Source organism: Trachurus japonicus, chromosome 8, assembly GCF_045865225.1.
Source record: "Trachurus japonicus isolate A0001 chromosome 8, Traja_1.0".
In the NCBI taxonomy this organism is placed as follows: domain Eukaryota; kingdom Metazoa; phylum Chordata; class Actinopteri; order Carangiformes; family Carangidae; genus Trachurus; species Trachurus japonicus.
In genome coordinates, this window is record NC_140914.1 from 10898770 (window position 1) to 10914415 (window position 15646).

Here is a 15646-nt window from a genome sequence, read left to right on the forward strand (position 1 = left end):
GTGGAGCACACTAATGGCAGAGTGTGAGTGGAGCTTGAAGGGAATATTTCCATAAATCTTGGTTAGTGAGTGGCAGCGAAAGCAGGCATCCATGCATGTAATGTAGGCAGAGGAGAAAGTGTGGTGGTTTTTTTGTTTTGTTTGATTAGCTGAAACTGTTTCAAGGACGGCGGAGAGGTGAATGCTAAGAGCTGTAGCTCGCCGTGCAATTAAGGCAGACTTTTAGTGATTCAGCAAAGATCACTATTAACCCCCCCCCCCCAAAAACCCTAACCCCAACCCCAACCCCCACCTCACCCCTTGTCTCCCAAAAATCTGACTGTAGGAGCAACATTAAGAGACTAAAGCAGCTGTCTTCTCTTGTAGCAGATGTGTCCTGTTGCTGCTGCAGCTCGCTCTCTGTCCCGGGAGGGGAAAGGTCAAACCCGGGGTGGAAGGTGAAGCTGAGATTCTCCTGAAGAAGCTACGTGTTGATGCTTTGAGGGAAACAAACAAATGAGCATCTGCTTGCCCCCTTCTGTACAGCGCGCCACCACAGGACACAGATTACAATCAGCATTATTGATTACAATTCTCATTCTGGTGTAATTCCTCCATTGTGCTTTAAGAGCAGCTAAACACGCAACATTGAGAAAAACCTATGCAATTTTTTTTTTTTACCATTAAAGTTTTATACACATTATTTACCAGGGAGAAACATTATGTTTTATCTTGCGTTTAAGTAATAATTGCATGTGTCGTTTCCCTCCCCTTGTTTTGGTAATTGTTTTTTTTCTCCTTCTGTGGAAGATAAATTGTGGGTTTGTGCTTCCTTTTTTTTTTTTTTAGACTTAATGTGGTTAAAGTTTGCACTGCTGGCGGAGTAATATCCTGGAAGCAGACCCCAGTAAAAAGTGGTTAATGATTTTAATAGGACTCCCTGGTGGGGTGGGATAGAGAGGGGACGTGCCCTGGCCACGGGCGCGTGGCGGTGGAGCAGGTGGATGACGGGCAGCTGAGTAGTGGGCTCCGGGGGGGAGGGGAGGGGAGGGGAGTGGGGGAGTGGGGGTGCATCCATTTTGGAGGACTCTTGGGGTTGAGAGAAACCCTGAAAAAAAAAAAAGGCAACCCCATCTGGAACTGAGGTGGGGGCTCTGGTGTGAAAGAGATCTAGTGGGTGGTGTCTGACACTCTCTCTTTTGTTCTTTGGTAACACAGCAGTGATGGTGGTGGTGGTGGGTGAGGAGGAGGAGGTGGAGGAGGAGGTGGGGAGGGGGGCTCTGGCTGCCGTGGGGGCTGGGCGCTCAAACAATAGTGCCGAATCTAGGAATTGAAAGCCTTCGATGAACAGAAAGGCAAAGGAAGCAGGCAGGGAAGGTGCGGACAGAAGGATAAAGCCAGCATGGGTTCAGCCCACTTATAGTACATGGGCTTTCCAAGTATGCAAGGACACTGCAATGTCACACAAACACCCAGCGTATCTCCTCTCTAGATTTATACTCAAATGTTTAAATGACAAATATTTAGACTTATATAGTATATCTTCAGGTTGGTTCGATGACATAATGTCTGAGATGAATGTGCAATATGAATGCAGAGAGAAGAAAAATATTATATTTCATTACTAAGCGAATCAATTATAGAAAGCACCACCACCACGGCCGCAATGAATTAGAATTTGCTGAACCTTGGAGCAGCGGAGAAAGAACGATGAGTTTTGGCATTATGGTGGAAGAGTGCCTGTATGGCTTCATTTATTTTCATTAGCAGCGTCTATAGGCCTCCAAGACCCACGCCCGCTCTGATGCTGCTGCTGCTGCTCTGACTGCTGCTGCTGCTGCTGCTGCTCCATGCATAAACATATATCCCCGAGACGTCTGTCCTTGCTCTGCTTCAGCCAAGCCTCTGTCACGCAAGGTTAATTTTTCCTCCATCTCTCCCCTCCCTCCATTTTTCATATCCCCCCCCCACCCCACCCTCCCCTATACAATTCATGCCATTCATCAGCCGTCTCACAGAGGACGGGCCGAGTACCTGCAGCAGCTCTCCAGGGTGCTGAATAGGACGACTGTGGGCTAGCAGGAGTGAGCGGTGGGAGGAAGGGAGGGCTGCAGCACTGAGAATGGCTATATTAATTCTTCTTAGTAGGAATGGGGGGGTTATATAGTGTGATTTCAGGCTTCAGGCAGGGAGGAGGGAGATGTAGTCATGCCATTACAATTAACTGACAAGTCCTCCATCAGCGATATGGGAGTCACTGACGATGTCATTCTCATCTGGTCAAACAGGACAGAGAGAGGACACTGGGAAATGTAGCATAGTGTCATTTCAGATGTATTTGTTTTATCCACCTTAAAGAATCCACAGCATCCATTTATAATTGTTTATTTGTCTGAGAAATGTATGATATTTCTGCATGTGTAGGCTCACAAATGTGACTTTTCCCTCACTGTTGACCAGAAGACAGCTGTAGCTATTCCTCATCTCCTTGTAGAGGTCAAATTTGAAGACTGAATCTTAAACAATCAGTCATGAGGCAAGGCTTTCTTTCTTCTCCAATCACGGTGAACAGCCCCACCTGCTGGTGTGATTACAGTGCAACACGCACTGTGTTGTCTACTTCGAGCCATGACACAGTGCCAACAGTCCTCTAGATGCTGCTATTGTGCGCTTTTACTTATTATCCTTATGAGATTAAAAACTTGGCAGCAACAACAGGATCGCCCTTGGGAAAAGAAAGTAGCGGATTAAGCGTGGATCAGACAAATATCAAATCATGTTCCTCTCAGATAGGACAGATCATGCTACTAAGTAGTTATATGACTCATGAAATCAAAGCAAAAGAAAAAAAATCTATAAAGAAAAACATTGTGAGAATATTTGTGCTCTTTAAACTCCTTTGTCCTGCTTCCTAAATTTTATAGAGAAGTGAAACCTTAAACTGAGGTGGTGGAGGGGGGGATATGTGCCATTATCAGGTCTCTGTAAACCGGTCAGGTGAGATTTCTGCATGAACAGATGGCAGATACAGTCACCTAGGACAAGCTGGTTACATTAGTGAGGACAAACAAAAAGACCGGAAGTGAAGTGATAGTAGCTCTGAGGGTGTTAGAAATTAGAAAAGGATTACAATCACTGTATGAAACAAGTGTAAATATATCAAATTGGAGTATGGGTGAGATATTTTTGAAGAAATTGTGTGGTATTGAGATAGGGGAGGGGGGTCGTAATTTTTTTTTAAGGATACTTTTATTTTGAAAAGTCACCGGAAGTAGCGCCGCGTTTCTTCATCCGACTTGACAGTAATGGCCGCCGCGGCGCGGTTCAGCTCCCGGCCGCTAGGAGGAAACAAGGAGGGATCCCTGCTCCGCTCCGCTGCCCCGGTCCCAGCGTGGAGAAGGAAGCAGCAAGAGTGTCCGCATCTCCCTACACACAAGACGGGACAGAGGAGCCGAAGAGGAGGAGGAGGAGGAGGGACAGATAGAGAGAGAGAGAGTGAGCTTTCAGTTTGGCTTCTTCTCCGAGGAGTTTCTTTTACATGGCGACGAGAGAATGACATCCACGGCCAGCGAGAGGAGGGCGTTCGCTCACAAAATCAACCGGTGAGTTGAGGGCGAAGTTATTGTTTAACGGCTGTGGCGGTTGGTTGTGTGTATGTGTGTGTGTGTGTGTGTGTGTGTGTGAGTGACTTGCTGGACACACGGTCCATATAGCAAGTAAGCTAGTAACGTTATTTCTAACGTATCTCTTATAACCATTAACTTGTTAATATCTAAACATATTTAAAGTTAACGGAAGATTTTTGTTAACAGTTCACACTTTGAAGAGTTTATTAGCTTCAGCGTAGCATCGTAGGTAGGAGCATTATTGTGTTATCACCGACAATGGTTATTGAGCTACTTATGAAGCTGCTGTGCTGTGCTGTGCTGGGGGCTAATCTAGTAGTTGTTGTGACTGACTGACTGACTGACTGACTGACTGGGATGTGTCATTTATTTAGGGAGTGTTATAGTTTGATTCATAAACACCCAAATGGCATCTAATGACACAAGGATATGTGTGTGTGTGTTTTTTTTTGTGTGTCGTGTGAACGCCTTGCAGCATTAGCAGTTAATGAATTGACCTGTTTCCACATGTTGTAAACTGGTTCTCCCTCCCTATCACAACAAGGCAAGCTGTGGCTCTGCATAGGAAATCCTAACATACTTAACTAACCAGTAGAAGTGTGGGACAATTTGCAGACAAGTCTTTCCCCTTGTTCAACATTGTGTTTAACTGTTTTCCTGCAACATCTTTTGCAGCATCTATCCCTGAGATTTCTCATTTTTTTCCCCTGTTAAAATGGTTTTCTTGGGAGTTTTTCCTCAGTTGATGTGAGGGTCTAAGGGCAGAGGAGGTTGGCATGATGCTTTGAGACAAACTGTTTGTAAAAATGGGCTATACAAATAAAATAGCCTTGCCTTGACCTTTATTTTTGTCTACAGCTGTGGTGCTGCTAGTACTGCAACTACACTACACTGAATCATCACCCTCATCTTCACAGTTCATTTGACTGTCAAGAAACTGCTTAGCCTTGCAACTCCAGAAGCCTGTGAGAGAAAACAAACAGGACCACAGATTCTTATCACTGACCCCGCCACAAGTGGATATCTCTCCCACTTTCACTTAAGCATGCCTGGATTGTGCTGTTTTGGAAACTTTGGACTATGCTCCAAACCCAAAGTCATCTTCTTCTTTCTTTTTTTTTAAAGATTTAATTATATGTATGTTCATCAGCATTAATATGTGACAGCCCCCTCTCTCTTGCAGCATTCCCCAAGTCCTGCCTCTCCTCTCCTAAGAGGGACCCAGACCATTGTTTAGTGCCGGATGCAGGAAGGGGTGGGAAGGGGAGTTCTAGCTATGGCAGTCGATAGCTTTCCTTTTTCCTGTTTGAAATACACTAGAGGTGTATAGAGCTGCAGAAACATTTCATCATTGCCTAAGGATATGGTATAAAGTTAGAGTCAGCATGCACAAACAGGCAACTTTCCATTAAGGCTGTGTAACTATATGTTTGGGATGGGTAGTAGAGAGAGGACATCAGTCTTTATGCACTGCTGTAATCATGACAGATATTGTTTGGGAAACGTTAAAGCTTCTGCAGCTGTGTATATGAAAGAAACAGACATTTTGTGGTTGTAGAGCAGCAGCTGCTTGCTTGTTTCTGTGAGAGAATTGTTTTGTTTTTTTCCCCCCCTCTTCATTGTCTCACTTTAAGCCTCCCCATTTGCCGTTAGTCCATAAAGGCCACGGACAGAGCTCTGGCTCGGTGCCTGCTCCCTGGAGCCAGCTCGCCACCTCTCTGTGGGATCCGCTCAAGTCCCTATTCAGAACAGCTGCTGGCCTTCAGCATCACTACCAGCACCAGTAGCTGAACACTGCGACAGGGGGAGGGCTTTGTAGATTGTAAAGGCATCTCTCTGAAACGTCGAAAGCTGAACTGTGACGGTGCAGTTGAACTTTGTGCTTCTGCAAACTGAAAAACTAGATGAGCAGGAGAGAGACTGTGTGACAGAATTAGAACGGTTTTGTTTATACACATTTCTCTTGTATGTTTAGAGTGATTATCGTTTTGGGATTTGCATTTAAATGGAATTAAACACCCATAAAATAAAGTACTTTTTATTTTAGTTATCTTAATCCTCCTCCCTCTTGTTATGGGCTTTGCAGCCAGTTTTCACAGAGTTGTCTCGCTAATATCTTTTATTATCTTTCTCTCTCTCTCAGGACGGTTGCTGCCGAAGTCCGAAAACAAGTGTCCAGAGATTATGGCTCTCCTCAGCTGTCAAAGAAGAGAGGAGGCGCGCACCACCCTGTGAGTCACCCTGTGTTTAGCCTTCCTAGGTTTTTAAATCCTCACTTCACAAAGTGGGTCTAAATATGTGAGAAAGATCCAAGTTTAGATATAAATAAAGTTAGGCGAGTGCAGCTTTAATTTGTGTTGACAACTGGCACAAAGGGAGCTGGTTCTGAAACATGATATACCTGCTCTTGATCACCTGTGTAGTTTGACTGCCAGGAAGTTCCTGCTTTGATGTTCATCAAGTTGTCAGTGTCCATACAAGAGATATTACATTTACTACATGTCTGTCACATTACAGTAAAGACAACTGAATTTACAAATACTCTGGACTCTGCTGAGGAACAGAAATCCCCTGGGAAACCACACATAGGTTGTGGGACAGAGTCTGTTTACTCATTGTTCTTTAAAAGTTCCTCATATGGGCAAAAGAGACGAGCGAAAAAGAGGTTTTAGGTTACAAATAATGAGGCTGTTTATTGAACTTAAATTCATGTAAAACTTCAGTGTTTTTACAAACAGTGTGTGACTGCGTGGCTGTGGCTGTGGCTTATTCTGGTTTGGTTGTAACCCAAACAAAGGGAAAGAAAGTTGAATATGAAGAAGTGAGAACTGAAAATGAAATGTTATCAACTCTCACTCAACATTTAAACACAACATTAACCTTTAGTAACTTGTGAGAGTGGAAGTTTCTGTCAGCTGATGCAGTAGTTCTTCAGTTTAGTGAGAAATGCCCATACTGAAATGACTAACACATGTTCTCAAGAAGGACCTGTAATAAATAGATATATATACATCTACCGTACTTTAAGTCTTTTATATCATACATACATATCAGAAATCCCATATCACTCTGTTCTAATAACCTCCTGTCAAGCTAGGAGCTTTCATTATGGCCGTATAATAGTAATTGTAATATAATACTTTACTGTTGATTGACAGTTGCCCCTAACGGAGGTGGTGGAGCCGGTGGACTTTGAGGAGTATGTGAACAGTCATGCCCCCGCCGTGGAGCCTGGCCCTCTCCGACAGCTCACGGAGTTCCCCCAGGACGACCTGGAGCTCCTCCACCTGGACAAAGACTGCACTACACTGGAGCCCCCGCTGCCGGAGGAGGAGGAGTGAGTCCGTCCAGCTGCTAACGGCCAAACAACAACCCCTCATACTGTAGCACACACATCACTCTGTGTGGTTTTTTTTGCTCTGCCACACACACACAGGATTAATAATATTACTATAATGGAGGACAAACATCCCTACAGACAAGAACAAAGCCTTCCTCACTGTGACACGGAGTGAACATTAATATTAAAAAGCCAGTTTTGCTCAATTATTAATGTGTTTTTTTTTCTTTCTATGTAGCTCATTTGATCCCAGGGTGAGAGATGCATTGGCAGTCTACACAGATGACTGGCTTGTCATTCAGAGAAAGTAAGTGGTACCAGTTGAATTAACCCACTTCTTCAATATTCTTTAATAATGTGCACCACTTTCCCGTGTTCACGCTTCAGCTGATTGACAGTTACATTATCACTGAGACAACTTTTTTACCCTTTTTTTCTTGTAGGTATCAGCGCTACAGCACGATATACACCCCTCACAACTCGGAGCGGCAGAGGGAGAGGCAGCGAGGGCTGGTCAAACAGACCTTTGAACTGGACGTGGCCGCTGCCGCCGAGCGCCAGGATGACCAGGTAGCTGATGGTGACGGTGCTATTAAAAGGACTCGGTATCTCAAACTATAAAAGGCGCATGGTTTTCGGTTCATTAGACAGTTGTTCCTGATGTGTTGTGCATACAGCGTTGCCAGGAGTAAAAGCTTAAAAGTTTTATCACGCTCCTGAGACCCCATCGTTTACGGCCTTCTATAAAGAGATAGAGAGACCAGCCAGCCGATGAGGCGCCTATGAGTTATATGGTATATTATGCATACATCCCACTCAGCTAGGTCATCATATCCAGATTCAGTAATGGATAAATGGATATATCTTGTCGATTATGCGCTGCACATTCTCCATATGAATCATATTAAGTAGTTAATGGTAATAAGGGAGTAGGATCTATAATCCATTGTTCTCATCTTTCTAAAACATCTTGGCCTGGAGGGAAAAAATAACAGGTGACCTCACCGGTGTGTGTTTCCAGGATGACGCAAAGCGGCGGTCAGTGAGCCTCGATGAGACCCCTCGGGGCAGCTGGGCCTCCAGCATCTTCGACCTGAAGAACTCCTCCCCGGACGCCCTCCTGCCCTCCGTGCTGGAGCGCACAGCTGCAGAGGACATGGACCGCCGCAACACAGAGGCCCGCCAGCAGGGGCGCCACTGTGACCTGCTGGGCCTCTACCCTCCCCCTGACGAGGTCTGTGTTATATCACAGTCACACACTTCCCTCTGCTGTTAAAAGTGATAAACATGAGGATTTATAACATAGATACGTTTTCTATTGCAGTTCTAGATCATCAGTTTGTTTAATTTTTTTTTTTATTGTGCAAGTTGGCTGATTACCAAACAACACATATGACACAGGACAGGAGAAACAAGAGGAGCAACATAACAATAAAACAACATGGACAAAACCAAACACACAAACAAACAAACCAAAAAATAAATAAGTAAGAAATAATAATAGAATACAGTTCATCAAGCTTAACCCACTTAATCCAGGAGAGTATTTTGGCTCAGTCCAAAATCAATAGAGCTGATTACACTGTTATTGAATACAGATTTAATATGCTCGTGGGAAAATGAGCTGTGGCACTTTTTTACAAGTGAGGGAACTAATCCACTAACTACATTCACACTGAACTCTTATTGTACAGTGTACCAAGTATGGTACAGTCAGTGATCGATTTAAAACAAACAATGGTTCATTTCAAATAAGTTAAAGAACAACTTTGTAGCATTAATCACTAAATAAAAGATCACAGTCTGAAGGAAGCCAAACAGTTTCAGTCTTAGCTGCGCATTGATTGCAGCTTAATGCTATAGATCACTGTCTGCTTCACGCAGCAGCAGAGCACTCTGATGGAAATATAAGTACACGCAGCTGCCATTTGTTTCTACTCAGACGTGATGGTATTGAATGTTCCCATAAAGTGAACTTGCTGGATGCGTAGAAACGCTGAGGCCTCCTCCTCCCTGGAACTGTTTGCTTTTCCTTCCTCTGTGCTCTCCTTGTCTCGCTCTATCTCCTTTTCTTTCTGTCTGTGTGTACACACCATCACTTTCCGACCGCGCTGCTATGTTGCCATGGCATCTGTGTAATTGTTATTCTTGTGTGTGTGGCTTTTTTTTTTGTGTGTGTGTGGTAGGACGAAGCAGTAGAGAGGTGCTCGGTTCCTGAAGTGCCCAAAGATCATTGTGGCCAGAGGATCATGGTCAAGTGTCTGTCTCTGAAGTGAGAGCTGTTTTATTTATATACATGTATATAAATGTCACATTCATGTCTTCATGCACTGATTCATTTTTAGAAATGTCCCCTTATGTTTTCCTTATTTGAGAACCACTCTATATTTTTTATCTCCTCAGATTTGAAATAGAGATTGAGCCAATATTTGGATCTCTTGCCCTCTATGATGTCAAGGAAAAGAAAAAGGTATTTTATTTGATATTACAATAGGTCAGATTTTTTATTTGGAACAATGAGTAACTCTTCCATTGACTCTCACTGTGTAAAACCACTTACGTAATGCTGAGCTCATGCTCGACTAATTGAATTTCCCTCGTCTCAAAAAAGGTCTAAGTGGTCTTGCGGTTTAGATCACTGAGTCATAACTGAATTAAAATCCCTGGACGTGCATTTCCATTATCATCTTTCCTTTCCCCTCCCTCTCCCGCTTCCCGCCTATCTCAATCTTCCCTCCAACAGATCTCGGAGAATTTCTACTTTGACCTGAACTCGGATCAGATGAAAGGGCTGCTCAAACCCCACACACCTCACATAGCCATCTCCACACAGGCCCGCTCGGCCATTTTCTCCATCACATACCCGTCCGCCGATATCTTCCTAGTCATTAAGGTACCGACAAACTCCTATTTCACACTTGATTCATTCACTTTCCCTTTAATCCATTATTTTAAGTGCCACTTATACTGTATAATTACATTTAATCAAATGCCCAGTCTCTAGATAAATCAAGTATTAACACTAATGAGCGTTTTCTACTTTTCAGCTTGAGAAAGTCCTTCAACAAGGAGACATCGGAGAATGCTGCGAACCCTACATGGTTATGAAAGAGTCAGATTCCTCTAAGGTAATGGAGCCAAAATTTGTTTTAAACTGTTGCAACGCTCAGGGCTGTGAGCCAGCATGACATGGGACCTTTTTATAGTCACAAGCATTTCTCAACTCTGTCTGCAAACCTGCAATATTTACTATCCTCTTTCACCCCTTTAGATATGCTGGTGGTTGCAGATATTTTTTTTTGCAGATAATGTTCTTTATTACATCTTGTCTTGTCTTGTCCCACTGCAGCACAAGGAGAAGCTGGAGAAGCTGCGCCTGCAGGCAGAGCAGGCGTGCGGCCGTCTTGGTCAGTATCGCATGCCCTTTGCCTGGACGGCCATTCACCTCCTCAACATCGTCAGCAGTGTGGGAGGTCTGGATCGGTCAGACCCGGACTCGGACTCTGGTACTGCTGACTCCAGATGCACTCTCACCAGTGTACCGTTGGCAAATAAATGTGATATAATTGCATCGATAATATTCATACCCGTGCTTCTCTAACACAGTAGGATTTTGTCGTCCTTCCAGAGAGAAAAAGTCATGGAACATGGAATGAGAGGAAGAAGAAGGGCTTTGAGAGGATGAGCGTTGGGGACGACATGTGTAACTTTGCTACTTTCCGCCCTGCAACACTTACTGTCACCAACTTCTTCAAGCAGGTCAGACTCTTGTCATGGCCACAGCCTCTCATATTTATTGAACAATACATGATATACTGTAATAAGGAATAGAACTGGTATTGAGCTGCTCTCCTGCTTGTGTGCATGAAGGAGGGGGACAGACTGAGTGATGAGGACCTCTACAAGTTTCTGGCAGATATGCGCAGACCCTCGTCCGTTCTGCGCAGACTCAGACCTGTCACAGGTAAACACAACCTGCACACTCTGTTAAGACACTACAGGCGCATCTCAATGAATTAGAATATCATGTAGAAGTTAATTTATGTCAGTAATACAATTCAAAAATTGAAATTAATACATTATATAGATCAATTACACACAGAATGAAACATTTTATATCTTTATTTATTTAATTTCTTTAAATTGTAATGATTACAGCTTACATTTAATGAAGACCTATAATTCAGTATCTCAAAAAATTGAAAATGATAGAAGACCAATAAAAAAAAGAATAGAAGAAGCATTTTTAATATGGAAATGTCGGCCTTCTGAAAAATATGTCCATCTATATTATGCACTCAATACTTGGTTAGGGCTGTATAACTACTGCAAATTGACTTTTCCATGATATTCTAATTTATTGAGATGCACCTGTATATTCTGTTGAAAATCTGCCTTTTAAAGTGTGCAACACTAAAAACAGTGCAGCCCAAGTGAAACTCTTGTCGTCTTGTTCTGATTTATTGAGATGCATCTGTATTGTACTGTGTCTGTGAACATGAACTCATGTACATATGTGTATCATGACCATGACTCGTTTGTTTCTCCAACAGCCCAGTTGAAGATCGACATCTCTCCAGCTCCGGACCAGCCTCATTACTGTCTGTCCCCAGAGCTGCTGCACGTGAAGCCGTACCCTGACCTGCGTGTTCGCCCAACCAAAGAGGTGCAGGAGTTCCCTGCTCGCCATGTGTACACTCCACACACCACCTACAGGTGAGCGCTCATCCTCCAAACACACACACACGCACGCACACTGTGAGTTGACCTGTAGAACATGAGTTCAGCCTGTCACTGCACACATGGCTCGCTGTTTTTATTCTGGGTTTATTCTAGGTTGAAAGAAAAAGAGGAGAGCAGCATCTGAATTTTAAATTAAAACACATCACGTTCTTATTTTATAAAATGTATAAATTAGCGCTGATCTTTTGTCTTTATCGATATACAGTATATTAATGGGCAACTTCGGGCTTTTTCAACCTGGGCCGTGTTTTCATATGTTTTTCTGTATATGTGAGTGATGGATAATACTTTTATTGAGGTCGCTCCAGTATTGAGCCGGGCAGGCAGCCTGCAGCCCAGCTAACGCTCTTCCACGGGGCAAGTGGCTCCCGTCAAAGTTCGCCCTATAAACGGGCATTTGTTTCACACTGACAGGCTCAGATAGTTACAGTGAGTGTCCGACAACATACTAGAAAGGAGAAATTAACGTATGTCTCTACCTTTAGCACGTCTCTTCTTCTTCTGACTGGCAGTAGTCATCCCCGGTCAAAGTGGTCACAGCAGACCCTGTGGTCGGCACGGCGCAGTGCATCGACAGGAGTGTCAGCATCCATTAGCACAGCTAGCTGTTAGCCCTAACTTGTGAAAGCTCTGTGAAAGCTGCGCGGTCGTCTCTCTTCACCTCAGTCAGGTAACAGTATTCCCCACCGGTGTTTTGTCGCGAGTTATTGCGAGATTTCAGAACGAGATTTCTGGCGTGGTGAGATTTGGACACAGATCACAGCAAACAGCGACCTCCAGCTAAAGGTAGAGACTATTACGTTCATTTCTCCTTTCTAGTTTGTTGTCGGACACTCAATGTAACTATCCGAACCTGTCAGTTTGAAAGAAATGCCCGTTTATAGGGCAAACTTTGACGAGAGCCACTTGCCCCGTGGAAGAGCGTTAGCTGGGCTGCAGGCTGCCTGCCCGGCACATATGAAAACATGGCCCAGGTTGAAAAAAACCGAAGTTGCCCTTTAAGAAATAACCCATGATACTGATGATTCAATACATTTATTTGAAAACAAAATTTACAAAGCATATCAAAGTCAAGACAACAAATATTACATTAGAAATACACTCAGTTAGCACCTTATTAGGTACATGTAGCTAAAAGTAATACAGTACAGAAAACCTACAATAAATCCTCCATTCAGGAAGGTTATAATGTTCACATCTAGAATGTCGTCAAATCATTTGAGTGAGGTGTTGATTCAGCCGAATGGCCATTTTGGGGAATGTAGTTTGTGGTGCTGTTGAACTGTATCATCTGTTATTCAGCCACTTTCAACCATGTAACTCAGTTTGACATCCAGTCACAAACTACAGCCTACAACATGGCCATAAAGTTGAGTCAACACAAACTTGTAATTATTGCTGTCATGAGGCGAGAGCTTATTGCAGGACTGCTTCAGCTACATCCCACAAAAATATGGACACAATCATAAAGGTGTGAGCAAAAAAAAAAAGTATTTTCTTCCATATGAGTAGATCTGTTATATACATATCAGGGTTGGAAGGGAGTGCGGTGAGTCGAGATCTGGATGGACCCGTCTCGTTCAAAGAGCTGCATGGACTGGGAGCTGAATCTTAAAACAGCTATGTCATAGCTTCACTCTGGAGGAAGGAAATAGGATGAGGAAATTAATGAAAGAAAAACATGAAAAGGACAAAACCATCATCAAAAGGAGGTTAAAAAACAAGTACCTCACCTTGCTCAGCAGTTTGGAGAGCTGCTCATTTAGAGTCTCAATGTTGTCCTTGTGAAACCGGGTGAAATACTGTAAACCTCTCAAAACGCCAGAGTGCTCCGCTGCTCTCTCCTAACAGCAGGAAAAAGTCAGTAGACATTGGTCAGCCATCTCTATCAATGTCGAGACATCAGTGAGTGGTTTTCAGACATGTCAAGTTTTCAGGTGTCTTTGCTTTAAAGGGATAGTTCAACATTTTGGCAAATTGGCCCATTGCCATAATCCCTATAGTCATAGCAGTAGGTTTGTTACCTTAACTTGTCGGTGCAAGCTGTTTTTATAACGGTGGAGCAGAGCCACGAGCTGCTCAGAGCTACAACTTGTCCACCAGAGCGTTTTGGAGTTGTTGGATTGTGTGTTTGATGAGTTTGATGAGGGAACACCAATCCAACAACCCATGAGCCTCCGTGGACAGCGTAGCTCTGAGCAGCTTGCGGCTCTGCTCCGCCGTTCTAAAAATAGCTTGCACTGACAACTAAAGGTAACGAACCTACTCCTAAAACTATAGGGATTATGGCAATGGGCCAATTTGCCAAAATGTTGAACTATCCCTTTAACCAGCGGTAGATGAAGACAGACAGTGAGATACGGAGTGAGGGTGGTCTGGTCTGTATCTACACCGAGGCCTCGAGCTTCCTGTTACCTGCAGCTCTTTGATGCTGGTGGGTGCCGAGTTGTTGACGAGCATCTCCAACCTTCTCACTTTTGTCTCCAGCTCCGCCTCTTCCTGCTCCACGCCGGCCAGCCAGTCTTTAGTCATCTTGGTCTGAGCTTGTTGCTTTACCATCTGGTCCTGTCAAAAGAGCATCTGTCCAGATTATCCTCTTCCCCCTCACCAATGATCCCAGTGCAGCTGGCAGCAGCCTGCCCACAGTCCAACATGCAGCTTTCTAATGACACTCTCACTCTCTCATCTCAGATAAAAGAGTTTGATTTATCCATATACATCAGGAAAGTAAGTTAAAGAACCAGATGAGAACTTTTGGTCTTAGGAAAAAGACGATTAAAGTGCTTAAATAATAGAAGAGGTACTTAGGATTTTATGTAGACATAGTACAGGCTTTGTTATGTTGCTCGCTATTTTTTCAAATCACTAAAGACCTGCTTTGTTGTGTCTGCTGAGCTGTACACACAGATAAACACTGAAGTTTAATCTGATAAACTGCCTCCACGTTCCCCTGCTCCTCCGAGTTACAGCTTTAATCCTCAGTGGGTATCTCGCTTGTAACAACACAGCCATGCAACATCAAACGGGACTTCATTTGTTTGCATATTTCTTTGCTGTTTTCTTACCTGCAGCAGCTGCACGACTTCTTTTAGCTGTTTCTCCACCTCAGCAACCTGCTCGGTCTCCTCTCCCAGCTTTTGCAGAGTCCCCTCGCGGGTCTTCAGCGTTTTGCTGATCCTCGCTAACTTTGCATCGGTGGTTTCGTAAGCGTAGTTCAGGGATTCGCTGAACTGTATGACACCGAACATGAGCACGTTGACGTCCTCCTGTGGCGCCTTGGGCTTGATGAGCGGAGCTGCGTTGACTGCTCCGGCGGCCATACAGAGGAAACAAAGGCCCCAGATCATCTTGATAATGGCCGTTGCTTACAAACTGACTTGGAGTCTAGTCACGCGTTTACTTTTCAGCAATTTAGAAAGTTTGGACGAAAGTTTGTTTGATGCAAGACCACCAGAAAGAGGACGGAGAGCAGTCGAAATAGTATTTGTCTGTCACAGCTGTGCAGAGGCTGGTATCATCAGAATAGACTTGTAGGGCGGCCACTCTGCCTTATATTGGATGTGTACATGCAAACACCTTGGTAAAACATTAGCTCAGCCGTGGTTCGATCCCTGCTCCTCTCTGTGATCTCAGTGACCTTGCCTTGAAGTTTAACCTTAAATGACATTGTATGATTTAGGTCACAAACACATGTGACATACATAGGTATGTTATGTTGTGTCCTTGGCTTTGAACACGAGAGTTTTTGCTCTCCAACGAGCAGAAACACAACAATGTGAAGTAAATGCAATGTAATAACATGTAATTCTGCGGTGAATGGTGGATAAAAATCAGCTGTTTCAAAATTAATGAACAAATATTACCTCTGATGTTTGACTTGGAAGGCGTTGAGGTGACTTTTACCGTGCAAACCCAGACACCGGTCACATTTTTACCACATGCGCACGCACACACACGT

General features: G+C 43.8%; 2 protein-coding genes across 6 annotated transcripts in view; one reads left to right on the forward strand and one right to left on the reverse strand.

Moving 5' to 3' along the window:
• The first annotated feature begins 3325 nt into the window (after positions 1 to 3325).
• The window catches only part of dock6 (dedicator of cytokinesis 6), a 32735-nt gene continuing 20414 nt past the window's right edge, over positions 3326 to 15646 (forward strand). For 4 of the 5 annotated variants that reach the window (XM_085783729.1, XM_085783731.1, XM_085783732.1 and 1 more), the window contains exons 1-14: positions 3333 to 3581; positions 5749 to 5836; positions 6764 to 6942; positions 7184 to 7252; positions 7389 to 7515; positions 7967 to 8179; positions 9132 to 9217; positions 9349 to 9415; positions 9689 to 9838; positions 9993 to 10073; positions 10295 to 10451; positions 10574 to 10704; positions 10816 to 10909; positions 11499 to 11661. In XM_085783729.1, coding sequence (XP_085639855.1) covers positions 3532 to 3581; positions 5749 to 5836; positions 6764 to 6942; positions 7184 to 7252; positions 7389 to 7515; positions 7967 to 8179; positions 9132 to 9217; positions 9349 to 9415; positions 9689 to 9838; positions 9993 to 10073; positions 10295 to 10451; positions 10574 to 10704; positions 10816 to 10909; positions 11499 to 11661 — 1655 coding nt within the window. In that variant the 5' untranslated portion in view covers positions 3333 to 3531. Of the gene's footprint in view, positions 3582 to 5748; positions 5837 to 6763; positions 6943 to 7183; positions 7253 to 7388; positions 7516 to 7966; positions 8180 to 9131; positions 9218 to 9348; positions 9416 to 9688; positions 9839 to 9992; positions 10074 to 10294; positions 10452 to 10573; positions 10705 to 10815; positions 10910 to 11498; positions 11662 to 15646 lie in introns of all 5 variants that reach the window. The other variant, XM_085783730.1, reaches the window with a different exon arrangement.
• Positions 12705 to 15208, reverse strand: angptl8 (angiopoietin like 8). Its single transcript, XM_085783759.1, has 4 exons — positions 14754 to 15208; positions 14104 to 14253; positions 13422 to 13532; positions 12705 to 13326 (listed from the first exon to the last, which is right to left on the reverse strand). Exons 1-4 carry the CDS (start codon positions 15033 to 15035, stop codon positions 13309 to 13311), a joined length of 561 nt encoding a protein of 186 aa, XP_085639885.1. The 5' UTR covers positions 15036 to 15208; the 3' UTR covers positions 12705 to 13308.

What these genes read in the sequence shown, in the direction of transcription:
- angptl8 (XM_085783759.1), bottom strand. Translation starts at nt 15,035, where the DNA reads ATGATCTGGGGCCTTTGTTTCCTCTGTATGGCCGCCGGAGCAGTCAAC. An exon ending in AAGTCGTGCAGCTGCTGCAG is followed by an intron (nt 14,254 to 14,753) that starts GTAAGAAAACAG and finishes CTCTTTTGACAG; the next exon opens with GACCAGATGGTAAAGCAACA. An exon ending in CCAGCATCAAAGAGCTGCAG is followed by an intron (nt 13,533 to 14,103) that starts GTAACAGGAAGC and finishes TCCTGCTGTTAG; the next exon opens with GAGAGAGCAGCGGAGCACTC.